Genomic DNA, 17,978 nt, shown 5'->3' with positions numbered 1-17,978 from the left:
CCACACCTGATGAGCAGCGCTGCATCACCAGCGCTGGAATCGCTACACCCCAATCAGACCAGGTGTACAGCCAGTGCTGCAGCCAGGGAGTTGCAGCGCTAGCTGGGCTTTGTAAGTGTGTACACAGAGTGAGTTGCAGCGCTGTAACCCCTTCACCAGTGCTGCAACTCTCCAGTGTAGCCAAGCCCTAAGAGTTGTTTGTTTCTGTCTTGTAACAAGTTAGTATGATAAACTATAAATATAAAATATTTATAGAAATCTTACTTCAATGACAGACTCCGTATTTCTCCAAAAGAACAGGGATTTGAGGTAGTTTGCTATATGGAATTCAAGTAGCATAGTTCAAATTAAACTGCAGTTAAATATTTTTAAAGCAGATGTTTACATTGTCTATATGACAGTAACTTATTTTTGTTTAATAAAAGTATACAGTATTATGAAGTGGCATATGCACATCTTTCAGTCTTGATTCAGTTAACTGAAGGTGGCATTAATGTTGACTCCATTTCTTTTCTGGGGGTATTGTAATGATGAAAATGGTTCCCACTTTGGTGTGTTTTGTGGGCATGTTTTGTAATATGTTAATTTTATTGAACTCCTATTTATAAAATATAAGGAACAAACTGATATAATGCATAGTTCACAAATATGGGATATTTTCTATTCTAAATATTTTAGTGTCCATTTAAAAAATCCTCTTTTCTTTAAGTCGTTATTAAGAAGTCCGGAGGTGGTACAGTTTCTGCAGAAACAGCAACAACTGTTAAGTCAACAAGCTTTGGAACAAAGGCAGCAACAGTTTCCAGGAGCACCTGTGTGATGGGGACAAAGATCTGCAGCAGAATCTCATGCTGAAGTGGTGGAGGGATATGTATCTTAAAAAAAGGCGAGTTAAATATTAAGATGGAAGACTAAAATTGTTGCTGCTGTGTTATACCTGTATTGTTTTGTGGTTGCACTTTTGGGGTTCTGAGCTGCATGGATGTCCACAAATTTGTGAGCAAATCAGGAGGAATCTGATTCTCCATTCTGTTTCAGAGATGTAACTTATTCATAATTTTTTATGTAAATATCATTGTATCAGTAATCCTTACATAACCTCCTACTCCTACCAAAGTCTTCAATTATAAACTAAACACTTTGCTATGTGAAAGATTTCATAGCTTCAGTGTAGTCACTCTTTGTTGACAATCATTGAAGAAATAGAGGCAATTACTTTCTGTGGAAGTTGTGAAATAAAAAAAGTACTGACTTTGAGCCAGCCCAGTAAGATGACATAGTAGCATATTGCTCAGGGATATAGGAGGCTTGGAGTCATTAGCTTCTGTTGCACTAACAGTTAAAGACAAAATAATGCCATGCAGTAGCTGCGCTAATGGCTAATTGTGTAAAACATTGGTTGATCCTGTTGGTGTGTCCATAATTCACAAGTCTAGCTGGATTGGCATGTTTAACCATTCTCACTAAAAGAAGTGCTACAGGGCTGTAACCAGCATAATAGGTAGTTTGAAGGAATTGATGTGGAAAATAGCCCCAGAATGAATAGAAAGGAAAAATTGCCATTTAAAGGAAGAACTGGAGGCAAAAAAGAAAATAACGTAAGGTTTTTTTCATTGTTTACATGGCCTTCCACTAGCCAATGCTCATGAGGTTTAAAAAAATTAATATTTAAAGAATTGGTGGTCAATAGTGGTGGACCATAGCTTGCTGAGTGATAGTAGAATAAAGTGACCTCTAATTTAAGAATTATAGGCCTCTATTATATATTATATTATATTATATTATAGGCCTCTATTATATTCCCCCCTCCCGCTATAGTCTGTTTTTCGAGCTGAAAAGTCTGAATCTTTTAAATCTCTCCTCCTACGGAAGCTGTTCCAAACTCCTAATCATTTTTGTTGCCCTTCTCTCTACCTTTTCCAATTCTAATTTATTTTTTGAGATGGAGAAACCAGAAGAAACTGGTCTACACAGAGTAGATCTGGAAATGGACTAAACAAAGTGCTGTCAAATGCAAAAGTAAATTAGGAATTTTTCTTTTAATCTTTTAGTAATAGTTAACATGACTGCTAATTGTTACAATAATACATAATTATCAGAATTTGATTTGTTAATGGTGTCTTTCCAAAATGTCACTCAAGATACTCATTCTATCTAAATTATGTTTGTGAATGTTTAAATCAAATGTCTGATTCAGGAAATCCTCCATGTACACAGCTACCAGTAACTTTCAGTATTTGACTATTGTTAAGCTGAAATCATTAGTGTGTGATATTCCTATCTGTTAAAAACAATTGGACATTAATTTACTAAGGTGAAGTGATAACTCAGGAAGAAGTTTGCTGTTTGTGATTTACTGAGCTTGTAAAGCATGTTAGGAGCCTTACAATTTAAAGATGTGACATAAAATGGCTTCAATTAGAACTATGCTTCAATAACTAGGTTGATTTAACTCAGGCCATAAAGAATAAAATGTATGGGATGAGAAGAAAATAAAATATAAAAAGGGGAAAGCAGAATCAAATCATGTTGGGACTAGCAGCTTCTTTGTGAGGCTTGTCATCCTTCTACTGATAACTTGTTACTCTGTTGTCTTTCCCAGTAGATTTCACTCAGTGTCAAAGGCAATCAAACAAGGAAGCTATATTTTTCATATGCCTTCCTTAAACTGTGTGAGAGATACTGGCATCTGAAAATTAGAATTTTGGATGCAGTGGTTGAACAGGCTACTTCCTTGAATAATAACTTATGCATACAAAGTCCATTTTGCAAGCACATCACATAACTCAAATATCTATTATCTACCATATTGCAAGCCGACTGAACTCACATACATGATCTGTGCTATTTTAATATCTGTTAGCTTAATTTTCTCACATATGACATCTATTTGGGGCAGAGCGTCTTTCTTGTGTGTTTCATAGTTCCTTTTCAGAGGTTAACATATCAAATAAGTATATTTGAGAGATCTAGCTTACCTAAAGGCACAAAGTTTTGACAGTGAGGGTGATTAATCATTGGAACAAGCTACGAAAGGACATATTGTATTCTGTATCTCTTGAACTCTTCAAATCAGACTGGATGCCTTGCTGGAAGATTTGGTCAAACAAGTTAGTGGGCTTTTATTCCCAGTAACTGGAATGTTGGAGACAGAGATTCAAATCCCCAACAGAAACTTCAACCCTAGTCTCCCACCTATGTGCCCTAATCACAGGGCTATGGAATATTCCAGTGTGGGTTTCTCTCAGTATCTTCCATTGAAGCTCTTCCATTTTGGATAAAATAAATAGTCATTGGAGTAGGCATTGCCCAGGTCTCTAGTGTTTGTGCCAACCATGGGGGCTATAGAGTCATTCTCAATATTTAAGTTTTTTTTTTTTTTTTTTTTTTTTTAAATATATACAGCTCTACTGGAGAGATTGAGAGAGCCCCACCCCAGAATATGATTTAGCTCAGTAGTGAGGGCTCTTGTCTGAGAGGGAAGATCTGGGTTCAGGTGTGTGCCCCAAAACAGGCAGAGTGGGGATTAGAACTCTGGTCTTCTACCTTCTAGCTGAGTTCTCTAACTGTGAGATGATATACAGAATGGGGGGAGTGTGACATGCCCAGCATTCAAATGTATACACCACTTACCCCATGTACATAGGAGTCTTTAGTACTCCTCCAAGTCAGTAACCGGATTGGGAAAAACTGGCACTACTTCTCCAACACCAACTTACTCATGCTGTAAAAATAAAACCAGATTCACAACAGGTCACAGTCACATTGATCTGTGTCCAATCCCACCTCTTTTCTACAATGTTTGAATGCTGTAATGCTGGCTGATCATCATCCACACACAAGCCGTTATTTGATGCAATTTCCTAGATCAAATGTTCTGCCAGATGGCCTATCAAGGCTCACAAACATCTGTTCAGGCTGTATAATTATTGAGTTAATGGAGTGACCTGGATACAGAGTATTGTTTATGGTACTGAATCTGTCATTCATCTGTGAGAGAAGATCAGGTTACTATTCCAGTTTTCAGTCTTCTCAGGCCAGGCTACGGTGCCTTCACAGTCCTTGAAAGGGGCTGAGCCCTTGTAGTGATCTGTTCAATTTATATTAAACATTCTACAGAGGCTGCCTATTTCTCTGTCAGTTTAGTTTGTTTGTCTACATTAGCAGGTCAGGTATTTGCCTGGTCCTAGCAGTAATGAATGCAAGCAGTGATCCAAGAAGAAATTGTTTGAGCAGACATCGGATGACCTTTCGTTCTGTTGGCCACTGCGACGAACAGCTGTGTAGATTTGCAGAATGGCTTGGTCCGTTCAATATAGAAGGCTAGTGCTCTTCTGACATCTAGGGAATGCAGCCGATGCTCCTCCGACTTATGGGGCTTTGGAATAAAGATGGGCAGAAAATCTCCTGGCCCCTATGAAACTCGGCAGGAAGGCTGGGTGTGGATGCAATTGGACCTTGTCCTTGTAAAAGCCGATATAGGGCAGTTCTGAGCTAAGTGTCCTAATCTCAGAGACCCTGCGGGCTGCAGTTATTGCAACCAAGAATGCAACCTTCTAAGAAAGGAGGAGAGAATAGGAAACCAGAGGCTCGAAGGGTGTGTGTGCCATGAGCTGGGATAACATGAGATTTAGGTCCCACGGAGGGACTGGGTCCATGACATGCGGATAGAGGTGCTCAAGGCCACTGAGGAACCTGGCAGTCATGCCGTGGGCAAAAATCGACCTGCTCTCTAGTGGCAGATGGAAAGCTGAAATAGTAGCCATATGGACTTTAATAGATGACAAAGACAGGCCTTGGAGCTTGAGGTGAAGAACATAGTCCAAGAATAACAGCAGTGAAGCCCGCCCAGGCCGAATGCCTTTATTTGAGGACGAGTACATAAACTGTCTCCACTTGGCCGTGTAGGTCACTCTAGTGGAGGGTCTTCTGCTACCCAGCAAGACATGCTGAACTCTGGCAGAGCACTCTTGCTCCTCTTCATTTAGCTGTGCCGCAGCCAAGCCGTCAGATGCAATGCTGCCAGGTTCGGGTGCAGGGGGCGCCGTGGTTTTGTGACAGAAAATCCAGCCGGAGCGGTAACTGAAATGGAGTCACCATGAAGAGGTCCAGCAGCGTGCCGAACCAGTGCTGGTGTGGCCAAGCTGGCGTTATGAGGATCACCTTCACTCTGTCTTGCTTGATCTTCATGAGGACTCTGTGGATCAGTGGAACTGGGGGAAAGGTGTTCATTAGAGCTTCCAACCATGGGAGCAGAAAAGCATCCGATAGGCTCTGTCAGATGCCTGAAAGGAGCAGAAGTCGTGGCATTTCCTGTTGAGTCTGGGTGCAAACAGGTCCACCCGGGAAGTACCCAACCTGTGGAAGATGATGCTGATCCCCTCCAGATGGAGAGACCATTGATGGTGAGACGAGAAAGTCCTGCTGAAATGATCTGCCAAAGCGTTCCTGGCCCCGGGGAGGTGTGTGACTACGAGATGGAAGTCTTATTGCACACAGATGTCCATAGTCTGAGAGCTTTCTGGCAAAGGGCAGATGATCTGGCTCTGCCTTGCTTGTTGATATAGAACATAACCGCTGTATTCTCTGTCAGGACCTGGACCACCCTGTTTTTCAGGTGAGGTAGGAAGGCCATGGCAGGCCAAGTGGACCACTTTAAGCTCCCTGACATTGATGTGTAGTGAACAATCGAGTCGGGCACTCAGTGGTTCGAGGTCATCCACAACCAGGCCGAACGGAAGTGGGGTAGACGATCGAGGAAAAAGCAGGGAAGTGGATCCTGGGCAGTGGCTTGGGCATTGTCCTCAGACACATCCTCAAAATGCCTGCTTCTGGGTGCCCTGATCTTGAGAGGGGCCAAGCTCGGCAAAGGAGCAGGAAGATGAAAGGTGCTGTTGCTTAAACTCCTTGTCTTTTTCCTTTTGTGTAGGAGCTGGACTAGGTAACACTCCACAACTTTGATGGAGGCGGCGGCCGGAATTGCTTTCTAGCCCACTGAGGGGTGTGCAGGCCCAAGGACTGGAGGGTGGCATAGGAGTCTTTAAGGCTGTGGAGCCATGCATCAGTCAGTTCTGAGAAGAGCCCTGCTTCCTCAAATGGGATATCGTGGAGGGTAGTTTGCATCTCCTGGGACAGCCTGGAGGACTGTGACCAGGAGTTGTGCCTCATGACTACTGCAGAGGCAACCACCATGGCTGTTGAGTCCGTAATGTCCCAGGCCAGCTGGAGGGCGCCTCTCGCCACTGCTTTACCCTCATCCACTAAGGTGGCAAACTCCTCGGCTTGGTCCTGTGGAAGGCCCTTCTTGAACTTGCTGATAGAGTCCTACAAGTTGAAATTGTACCTGCCTAGCAGGGCCTGACGGTTAGACACCTGAAATTGTGGGAGACAGAGGTGGATCCCTGGCTGGGCTAGGGGGTCTGACCACAGTGATACCCCTGTGTAGCTCCGGGGCAAGCACGTGACCTGACACAGGTCCTTTGTCCAAAGCCCCCTTGTCCTGCAATGCCCACGGGCCCTTGGGCTTCTGCTGTTTCTTGGGCACCGGCAAAGGGGAATGGTGCTGGGCGGGTTCTGTAGCCAGCGGTGCACTGCACACTTATGCCAAAGTACTAGGCATAGAATTTGACCAGAGGGCTCTGAGGCTGGACGAAGCACAGTCTCCGTGAGGAGGGCTCTCAAGCGGATCTCCCATTCCTTCTGGGTTCTTGGGTGAAAGTGCTTGCAGATCCCGCACTTGTCTTTTCTGTGTGATTCCCCCAGACACTTGAAACAGCTGTTGTGGGGGTCACGATGGGCATCAGCTGGGTACACGATGAACCTGGCTTAAAGCATGGGGCATGCCCCACTTTACAGTTAAGTCCTAGCTGGGACTCTAATTACTAAAACTATGTGACACTTAACAGTTAAACTAAGTACCTAAAAACTAACTACAAAAGAGACAGAACAATGGGCTGAAAGAATCGCTAATGTTCTTGCAGTGCAAGACAGGGCATTCCAACCGACCATCACAGATGGTAAGAAAGAACTGAGAGGGTGTACAGCTGGTGGCGCCTGATATACTGACGCATGAGCACAGCCCTCGGGGGCACCGCAGCCGACCCTACAGATACTATTAGGGCAAAAGTCTCCGTGGGCATGCACACATCTAGAATGGAATTGGCATGAGCAAGCACTTGAACAAGAATCACGGATTCCAGTGGGTCTATGTGTATAAGGTTTACTCATCTGATTGAGAGTTTTCTAACGGGGGGTGCTCCTATGCCTGTAGTGAATGGGAACAGGATTGGGCATTAGACTCTTATCAAGGTTTAATTTGTAAATCTCAGCCACACAGAAAAATTCAAGCCAAAAAACTGCTCTCTGTTTGGAAGTAACTTTATTAACAATAAGCACAAGATGTGTATGATCACTATTACACCAGGATAATTCTATCCAAAGAAATGAAACATTGATAAAGTGTGTTCTTCAAACATCAGACTAAGTACATTGTTTTCAGGCAGCCCTAGTCACCCTTGAGAGGACAAAGGATTTGGAAAAGCTACTTAACTATGTAGGAAGCATAATGTTTTTCTCGATGTGATAGCAAGGCCTAGTTTGCCAGTTGGAGGACTTAACGTGACTCTGAACTCCCAGGCTCATGAAGGCGGCTACTTCTGTCTCAAGAGGCAAGGGTACAAGTGGCACTACTCATGCACTAATTTGCCCTCGCAAGTTTTTGGAATGTCAAGGACATCTGCCTGAGAATGACACTGAGGGTACATGTACACTGCAAAGAAACCCCTGCAGCAGGGCGTCTCAGAGCATGGTCAGCTTACGTGGGCACACAGGGCTTGTGCTACTGGGCTAAACATAGCAGAGTAGATGTTCCCATTTGGCTTAGAGCCCAGACTCAAAGCCAGCTAGGAGGGTGGGTCCCAGGCTCAAGCACAAGGGGAATGTCAACACTGCTATTTTTAGCCCCATAGCACAAGCCCCATGAGCACAAACTCTGAGACTTCCTGCTATGGGTTTATTTTTGAAGTGTAGACATACCCTAAATCCCCTTTTTCTGGATGATAAAGAAATTTTGCTCAGGCTGTGATCAGGGCTGGCTCCAGGTTTTCTGCCACTCCAAGTGGCAAAAAAAAAAAGCCACCGCCACAGCGCGATCGCACCACTCCACTCTTTGGTGGCAGGTCCTTCGTTCCAATAGGGACTGCGGGACCTGCTGCCGAAGACCTGGACATGCCACTCCAGTAGCAACCGGAGTGCCGCCCCTTGGTATTGGTTGCCCCAAGCACCTGCTTCCTTAGCTGGTGCTTGGAGCCGGCCCTGGCTGTGATAGTGGGAGGAAGGGCCAAAATCAACCAGAGAGAGAACTTGTGTATTTTACTCTTGTATATTTAGGCTTGGCAGAATTTGTTGTTTTAGAAATAATTTTGATAGATAATGTTTAATTTTAAGCATTTTTTTCCATTTTTATTTATTTAAACTTTCACAATTGCACAAAATTATGGGTTTTAAGCATTTTTTAATTTCTATCAATTTAAATTTTCACAGTTGCAGGAAATTATGGGGGGATGTCAGACAATAATTATTTAATGACAGCAGACATTGGGATCCAAAAAATTAAAGCTTTCTAACCACTAGAACACACATTTTCAACATCACATATGAAAATATACAAAGTAAATATCCTTTAATAGGTTCTCAAACTGCATTTTTCTTATTTCACCTATCTGTAAATTCTGATTATTATAGATGGATATTTTCCCCACTGGTTTGTGTATATGCTGTGAAATTGATGTTTACTGACATTCACCAATAAAAATATAATCCTTCCAAGCCTTTGTATATTTATAGATTCCATTTGATACTGGTTTTTGCTTCAATTAGAGTGTGATAACTAATACATACTAATAAACAGCAGAGAATCCCTCAAATCCATAGTTTTGTCCCTCACATGCATACATCTTTGGAGGATTAGAGCCTTCATTACTATACACACTTTATAATCCACACAGAAAGGAGTTAATCTCCCCATTTATCAGCAAAATTTAAATAGCAGAGGCAGTGCTGTAATGAGATCTTGAATGACTAACAATGAATTATCTTTACAAAGTATGCTGTGGTAAATTTGTATTTTAGAAAGAATTATAAATAAGAAAAACAGAACTGAAATTGCCAAAATAAATGAAGAAAATGTAGTGATGACTTATCCCAGCTCTTTGTTAAATTTGTTCCCGTGCTCACTAATCTGCAGTGTCTCGCAGGCATGAGTGTGAATTAATGATACTGTAATATTTTAGCACATTGTAATATCAGAAACATTTTGATACAGATGACATGATAATGTATTTAAAAGTGCCAGGGGTTAGGATTAACCAAACTTCCATATATTTCAATGTATGATGAATTATGTATTTGAAATTAACTGGTTAGTTTAGTTTTCCTGTGCTATTATTGTGCATGACCATTTTAGGACTAACTAAGAATACAAAATAGCAGTATACATATGTAACAAAAAAACCTAAGACCGCACATCAGAAAAAAGTTCACAAATAGCTGCAAGTGTTCACACCGGCAATGATGGAAGTGCAACTGACTTCAAGGGACACAGTGTGTAATTTAAAACAAAATTAAACCAACTCCAAAATGGTTATTAACCAAGATGGTAACCCCATGCTCTGGCTGTCCCTAAGCCTCTGACTGCCAGAAGCTGGGACTGGATGACTGAGGATTGCTCAATAATTACTCTGTTCTGTTCATTTCCTGTAAGCATCTGGCATCAACCACTGTCAGAAGACAGGATACTGGGTGAGATGGACCATTGGTCTGATCCAGTATGGCCAGTCTTATGTTCTAACCCAGGGAATCAATTTAAGGAGGGAGTATTTGATCTAATTTGCCCAGGTAGTTGATGGTAAAATAAAAGCTAAATGTTGTCTAGTCTTGTGCAGGTGCTCTGGGGCAAAGTGGGTGTTTGACAGGAGTATTAGCTGACCCCTGCTAAACAAAGGGTTAATACCCCTCAGCAAGTGCTCAAAGGAAAGGGATCTGAGAATGGTTGTTCTGGGAGGAGAATGCCATTAAGAACGTAGTGCTCTGCACAAAGAGCCATGGCTTGATGCTGGGGAGACTTTTTGTTCACATGAACTTATTTGTATTTCTTGTTATAAAGGTTATGCCTTAAGAAACAGGCCTTGCTGACTCTGACTTGTTTTTTTTTTTTTTTCCTGTTGAGTCATTCCAGCAGCTTACTGGGTGAAAGAAGGTACAGGGATTCTCTCCTCTATCCAGGAGCCAGACAGAACACAACTCCTTAATACTGTGGGGGCACCTAGCCATCCATAGCCCTTGCTATGCAGTGCCCAGCCAGACTGGGACGATGGTTAGGCCCTTTTGTGCCATGCACAGCCTCAGATGGAAGGATAGGAAGGCATGCATAGCTGCAAATTTCTGCAGCACACATAGCACTGTCCAGAATGCTCCCTACCATCACACCTTTCCTTGGTGGAATGGGGCATTCTGCTCATGAGCTACATCTCCACTCTCCCTGGTCCCTCAGTGAAGCAGAATTTAGTCCTAAGAGCTTTAAAAAGCTGCAGCCCTACATGGACCCTTCTCAGCTCTTTCACTAAAGCTCACACTTGCACCTGCAGACTGTTCTGACTAGCTGCCTGTCCCAACTCAAAAGCAGGAGACGTCCAGGATAAAACCAACTTCCCAGATAACAGCACAATCTGTATTATGGGCAATATGCCTCAGCTTTGAAAATGACATTTTAATGTGTTTTCTGAGTTTACTCCATTGCACCCCAAGCTTTATTTACCGCATCTCCTTCTCATTTTCTTGGAATCAGTAATGAGAGAGAGATTAATAGGAAGAAGGATGAAATGCTTGTCTATTGTTTTGACTTCCAGCACAAACTGCCCTGCACTGCTAGGGATGATATCACACATTACATTTCAAATGGTCTATAGATCTCCCCCCAGCTTTATCAGATAGAATTTAAGTAGTCTTAAAGTTGAATACAAAAGAGAAAAAGTCCCTAATGAGCCAAGAACACTGGCTTTCCCCTTGAGATCCATTCCAGGAACAAATAAATTAAGCCACACTTCTTTATTAATGATTCTATTCAACCAAAAGAAACAGCTGCAGTTTTTCCCATAGTAGTCACATCTAAGGAACTCTGCATCTCTCTAAGTAGCAAGTGGTGAGTCATGCTTCTTGAGTCTCATAGCTTTGCAAGCAGATAATAAATGCTGTCAGCCATGAAACAGCAGGGTCAGATCAGACAAAGCTAGACACAGATGCCTCTCCCTCCACCGTTAAGTGGAGCGGGCCCACTGATGTTCATGCTTCAGTTCCATAAGGTATGAAGTATAAGTTGCCTCTCCTTAGCAGAGCTCTCCTGTGACAATGTCGCAACTACCATCTTGGTCACCACCAGGGATGAACCTGCAGAGCTAATGTGTAGGACACTTCACTATAGTTTGACTTAAAGGACTATAGTCCTGACTGACAACCCATTGGACTCATTGGCAAGACTTACTTCCGTGGGTGTTGGATTGGGTTCTAGATCCTTAGCTGGCAGCTGTGTCACAATCATATCCTATGGAGCAGGGACAACAGGACTTTGGGCCCTAAGGGCAATGAGTATGTCTGTCCCTTTATTGCAGCCATAACTACACCTCTACCTCGATATAATGCTGTCCTTGAGGGCCAAAAAATCTTACTGCGTTATAGGTGAAACTGCGTTATATTGAACTTGCTTAGATCCACCGGAGTGCACAGCTCCGCTCCCCTGGAGCACTGCTTTACTGCGTTATGTCTGAATTCGTGTTATATCGGGTAGTGTTATATCGAGGTAGAGGTGTATTGCACTGCAAGGCCTTCTGTGCTCCTGTTTAACAGGAAACTCAGTCTCATAGACTTTAAGGTCAGAAGGGACCACTATGATCATCTAGTCTGACCTCCTGCACAATGCAGGCCACAGAATCTCACCCACCCACTCCTGTAACTAACCCCTAACCTATGTCTGAGTAACTGAAGTCCTCAAATTGTGGTCTGAAGACCTCAAACTGCAGAGAATCCTCCAGCAAGTGACCCGTGCCCCATGTTGCAGAGGAAGGCGAAAAATCTCCAGGGCCTCTGCCAATCTGCCCTGGAGGAAAATTCCTTCCTGACCCCAACTATGGCGATCAGTTAAACCCTGTGCACGTGGGCAAGACTCACCAGCCAGCACCCAGGAAAGAATTCTCTGTAGTAACTCAGATCACATCCCATCTAACATCCCATCACAGACCACTTGGCATACTTACCTGCTGATAATCAAAGATCAGTTGCCAAATTAATTGCCAAAATTAGGCTATCCCATCATACCATCCCCGCCATAAACTTATCAAGCTTAGTCTTAAAGCCAGATATGTCTTTTGCCCCCACTACTCCCCTTGGAAGGCTGTTCCAGAATTTCACTCCTCTAATGATTAGAAACCGTCGTCTAATTTCAAGTCTAAACTTCCTAGTGTCCAGTTTATATCCATTTGTTCTTGTGTCCACATTGGTACTAAGCTTAAATAATTCCTCTCCCTCCCTAAATTTATCCCTCTGATATATTTATAAAGAGCAATCATATCCCCCCTCAACCTTCTTTTGGTTAGGCTAAACAAGCCAAGCTCTTTGAGTCTCCTTTCATAAAACAGGTTTTCCATTCCTTGGATCATCCTAGGAGCCCTTCTCTGTACCTGTTCCAGTTTGAATTCCTCCTTCTTAAACATGGGAGACCAGAACTGCACACAGTATTCCAGATGAGCTCCTAACTCTCTCCACAAACACGCATAGACCAGGTCTGGACACACTACATACCTGCCCATCTGATGTGGGGTAAATGGGGATTAAGGGTGGGAAAAGGAAGGGGCCAACTGATGGCTTCATGGGGGATGCAAGGTTTGCTTGAACAGGCTCTGAAAAAAGGTGATATATTAATACTGGTATTTCTGAAGTACTGGCAGCAATTAAACTATCATCAATGCACAACAATTTTCTTGCACAGATTTCTTAATAGGAAAATAAGTGGTCTGAGTACAATGATGAATGTTCTTTGTGCCACCAGCAGCTTAAATCTCATAACTCTCTTTTGATACATTGCACTTCTCGGTAGGAACATTAAACATGGTTTGAATTGTTGATACCCAGAAGATTTAAAAAAAAACATTAAAAAAAACCCTGTCTTTGCAAATTAGTTTTCCTCTAAGTGGCTTTTAAATCTCTCTGGCAGTCTATCAAAAGCTGCAGTATTTATGAGTTCGTTTAAAGGTTTTTGATTGAATACTAGCTGACAGCGTCATGAGGACCTTTGAGCAGAAAATATCACCATTTGTAATGGGGAAGCATTACAGTGAAATACAGAATTACCTTGCAATAAGTTATGGGAAATTTATGCCCAGTTTCAGACAACGTGGACTTGTCATTCAGAATAGGCTGACCACTCAGCTAAAATCAATGAGGGCTGCAGACACTGAGGCCCTTTGAAATTCAGGCCCAACAGCCCAGATTCTCAAAGATGTTTAGGCCCTTAGCTCCCATTGAAATTAATGGTGATAAGCACCTAAGTAACCTGGATAATCTGGTGTAAGGCAGCTGAAGTTGGGCAGTGCAAATCAGTGGCTGCTTTTCTAAAATTTGGCCTGAGTGTAATTTAGGGTTTTGTCAGGTCTGCTGTGAATGTTTTAAAATCTGATGAAATCCCTTAACAAGGCAAGTGCGGTTTACACACTAGGAACTTGTTACAGCAGCCCTTACTCAGGGGTGTAGTCCTACTAAAGTCAATGGGGCTATTTTTATAAGGATTACTCCCAGAGAGTGGAATGCAGAAGGGAAAAAGCCAACCTGAGGTGACTGGTGTTTTAATCACACACAAATCACATTAGTTATTACTGTGCAAATGCCCTTGCGTTCGGAGGTGAAACCCCCTACAAACCAAAAATATTTTAGTAAAGAGACCAGTGCAGTTGGGCAGGTGTTCTGCTGCACTATCAGCAGGAGACAACTGGATTCTAAAACTGGAAGGGACATGTTCGCTCTCTGAGTAGAAGAGGAAGGTGCTGAGAATGTCTATAATCAAGCCCAGCTGTCCATTCTATACAGCCATTAACAGGGGATTGAGGAGGAGGCTGCAACTCCACCCCTGTAGGTTGGAGGGAGTCAATTATCTTTCACCGAAGAGGGCAGCGCAGAAGGAAAGGATGAACCTGGGATACAGAATGGAGGAAGTAACTAACTGCTGAAATGGAGCGAGTGGGCTTTCTCCATTCTCAGTTGCTAAAAAGGGAAGGGGAGCTGCAGTCAGAAAAGCACAGAAAAATTGGTGGAGAAACCGAGCAATGAGTATTTTGAAAACCACAGTTCAAAGACCCCAGTAGGGTGACATTGCTGATGCAGAAGATGCTGTGTAGAGAAGATTAGAGAGCTGATGAAAATGTCTTTTCAAACTAATTTTCTCAACTCTACTAAGCAGTAAATGGCATGTCTAGACTTTTTCTTTACCAGTATTACTTGATTTCATTGCTGTGGGAGATTATAAAGCTTCTCCTATCAGATAATGCTGCTGCTATCAAGTGGTGACAGAATGGGGCTCTTCGCCGATACACATTTCCCATGAAAACTTGCTATCTTGCACAGAATTGAACGATCATTTATTATTCTGTGGACTAACACTGTTGGAAATGCTTGAAGCTGTATTCAAAGAAAGTAACCCTGTTGGTTTATTAAAAATTCTTGTGCTACATTCATAAATTATCACCTTATAATAGGTCTAGGCAGTATTTGGTCCTGGCATGAGGGCAGGGGACTGGACTTGATGACCTCTCGAGGTCCCTTCCAGTCCTAGAGTCTATGAATCTATGAATTACACAGTTTCCAGAAGTTGTGAAAAGTATTTTTAACAGATGTCGTTTGGGTTTTATGCAAAATATACTTAAAAGGTTTCAGAAATCCTCTTCTTACAATTAGACAGTGCAATGCTTAGTTCTAGCTATTGTGCAAGGAGAAAAGAAAAATCATTCTGTTCAATAAAAGTTTCAGGGTAACACTTCTGTTACAGTAAAAAGCGGGATCTATGAAGTTACTGAAGTTTCTGTCCCTTATAGCAACCTGGTTCCTGGCAGCTAGCTAAGCTGTCCTGCCTAGGCATAATCAAATATTCTCTCACTCCTTTCACATGTTGTTGGTGATCACGAAAAAGGATTGGAGCCCTTCGGAAAAGGTGATGTGCCCTGGGCGAGTGGAGTTTTGCCAGGCTGGTTCCATGCACCAGAGTGTAGGCAACAGCATATCCCACTTGCAGAGGGAATGTGAACTGGAAGCTTATAAAACATTTTTGCCCACCGCTTTGCCCCTGCAGCCCTGGTCATTCCCTGCAGCACAGCCAAAACCACTGTGGAAATGCCAAGGCCTTTTGTGACTCACAGCCCAAGTGCCTTTTAGACGTACCATGGATAGCAGCACAATAGTCAACTACAGATAGTTCTAATTTAAAAACAAAATACATCAATACTGCTTGGTGGAGAGGATGAAGTTTACATGCCAGATAAGTATTTATTTATTTTTATCTTGCAAAAAGCAGTCAAAGTTAACTCATTTTTAAATACTATATATGCATAGATTTTGGTTTTGTTTAAATGAAATTGTTCTTGTTTTTCAGTGCAACAGTACCATATACTACTGTGTCAACAGTATCTGACTACTTGGGTTAGCCCAGGATGCTCTGACAAGGAAGGGCTGAACACCTCCTGTGAGCTAGCAGTTCCCACTGAAATCAACGGTAGATGTGGAAAACCAAGCTCCTCGTAGGGCCTAGCCCATAATGCTTTGCCATAGTGTAACAGACTGTAGTCGTATGTTCACTTTTACAAAACTATGATAAATCTTGTACAAAGTATGGCTTGTGAGGTATTGTTTAAAAACTCATAACTCGCTGATCATTATCGTCCTGATATAATATGTCTGGCAACATTGTATGTAAAGTTAGTAACATCATACAGTGGAATCTTATAAGGCATATTCCAATTCTGGGGAAGCAGCCCAAACCAGTTCCTCAGAGACAAAAGGAAAATGGACGCTTCTGCCAGGTGTCAACAAATTCAACTGGACAATCACCTGGGTAAGCAGCCATTCTTTGGCAGGAAGAAGGGTGTGAGCAATAAATTTTCATCTTGGGAGACAGATTTGCTGCCACCTGAACTCCAGTTAGAGATGATTCTCTAAGAGAAGGAAAAGATATAAAAATGAGGAACAGAGGACACAAATCACCTCTCTCCTCCCTTTCCATCTGCTCATGGCGTTAACGACACCTGAAGAAACACTGAATAGGGGGAGGGAGCCTGACTGAAAGAGTTCAGCCAGTAAAAGCATGTGGTGAGAAAAACCTTTGCTTTGAATTCACTTAGCTTGATAAGTTAGGTATTAGTTTGTGTTTTACCTTTTATTTCTTTGTAACCAATTCTGACTTTTATACCTCATTACTCATAATCACTTAAAATCTATATTTCTGTAGTTAATAAACGTGTTTTATTTAAACCAGTGTGTTTGGACTGAAGTGTTTGGGAACTCCATTTGAGATAACAGTGCTTGTGCATATCATTTTCTATTAATGAAATGACGGACCTTCTATGAACTTGTATTGTCCAGGACAGTGCTCGGCAGTACAAGATGCACATTTCTGGGGACAAGTTTGGGACTGAGAATTTGCTGGTGTCACTCTGTAATAAATTCAGGAGTGACTGGCTAGAACACTCATATCTTTCAGCTGGGAGTGATTTTGCATGCTAGAGGCTGTGTTTGAAAGGCCAGGAGTGGTTGTATTCATAGCAAAGCAGTGTAAAAGGCAATGCCAGGTTTGAGAACTGAGGAGACACAGCTGTTCAACAGTCCAGACTGTACCCTGCGGAATGTCACAAATAGGGAGGCAGACTGGAACTGCTGTTTATTCCTTTAACTCACCAGCTGCAATTCACTCTATGGACAAATCTTGCAGGCCACTTTGGTCCTGCTTAAGCCCACAGAATTTAAAATGGATTTAAGTGGTGCACAGCTTGGTGTGGGTTCTCTGCAGCCAGGGGTTCTTAATCCATATGGCGTGCTGAGTATTCTCACCTCTCGAAAACTTGGGTGGGAAATGAAGATACTCACAGGAAATGTTTAGCTCTTTGCAGGGATCTGGTTTATTTCGTATGAGACTAGACATGCTAACCCTGAATTCTAACCTTGTCGTACTAGCATCATGTTAACTAGAAATGACAAAACATACCATGAAAAAAATAGGAATAGTAGATTATGTATATATATTTACATCTACATATAGAAACTTCTTTTACTTGGAGATTCTATAAGCCACTGCCTGCAATAGCATCCATCCTATAGGTAATACTGGAGATGATTCTTAAGAGACTGAGGAGATGGGGTTATGAGGTGAGCCCATCTGTGTGAGCACCTTATCCAGCCATTGCAATGGTCCGTGCAGATGAATCTCAATCCAGCAAGGAGTGCTTGTAACATCCTGGCGATGATACTCTGCTCCCCAACCCTACAAAAATAACAAAGGATCAAAAGGTGAGTTTCTTTTTCATTGTAATTCCATCACTAAAGGCCCAGCCTCACTGCAGCCAGTGGGAAAGTGGCCAGTGACATCAACTAAGTTGCCAGCATTTAATACATTTCTCTAGGGACAACTTCTCCAACAAGTGGGGGAGTCTTAAGGGCCAGAACTGTCTGTGCATTTCAGTGAATTTAAGATTATTGGTGACACGATTATCTAGAAGTTTGTGGTTCAGACAGATGTTTGAATACTGAGACTCCTACAAGGCCCCATTAGCCTCTTCTAATTTACACAGTTTATTTATTGGCTTTTCCATCCACCATCAACCCCCTTCCTCTTCTGGCCATTCTGATCTGCAATTGTCCCTTATGGGGAGGCTCCATAGCTTTCTCATTTGGGG

The 17,978-nt window shown here is 42.4% G+C and overlaps 2 protein-coding genes across 3 annotated transcripts in view; one reads left to right on the top strand and one right to left on the bottom strand.

Annotated features, from left to right (window-relative positions):
- Positions 1-2,506, top strand: part of RFXAP (regulatory factor X associated protein) — a 10,996-nt gene extending 8,490 nt beyond the window's left edge. The window contains exon 3 of the mRNA XM_032805924.2: positions 710-2,506. Coding sequence (XP_032661815.2) covers positions 710-820 — 111 coding nt within the window. The 3' untranslated portion in view covers positions 821-2,506. The remainder of the gene's footprint in view (positions 1-709) is intronic.
- A 13,896-nt stretch (positions 2,507-16,402) lies between these two features.
- Positions 16,403-17,978, bottom strand: part of SMAD9 (SMAD family member 9) — a 74,632-nt gene continuing 73,056 nt past the window's right edge. For both annotated transcript variants that reach the window (XM_032805925.2, XM_032805926.2), the window contains one exon: positions 16,403-17,566. In XM_032805925.2, the coding sequence (XP_032661816.1) occupies positions 17,423-17,566 (144 nt within the window). In that variant the 3' untranslated portion in view covers positions 16,403-17,422. The remainder of the gene's footprint in view (positions 17,567-17,978) is intronic.

Source organism: Chelonoidis abingdonii, chromosome 1 (genome assembly GCF_003597395.2).
Source record: "Chelonoidis abingdonii isolate Lonesome George chromosome 1, CheloAbing_2.0, whole genome shotgun sequence".
NCBI classification, from domain to species: domain Eukaryota; kingdom Metazoa; phylum Chordata; order Testudines; family Testudinidae; genus Chelonoidis; species Chelonoidis abingdonii.
Note: the sequence above shows the minus strand (reverse complement) of the source record. Positions and strands in the feature narration are given on the sequence as shown.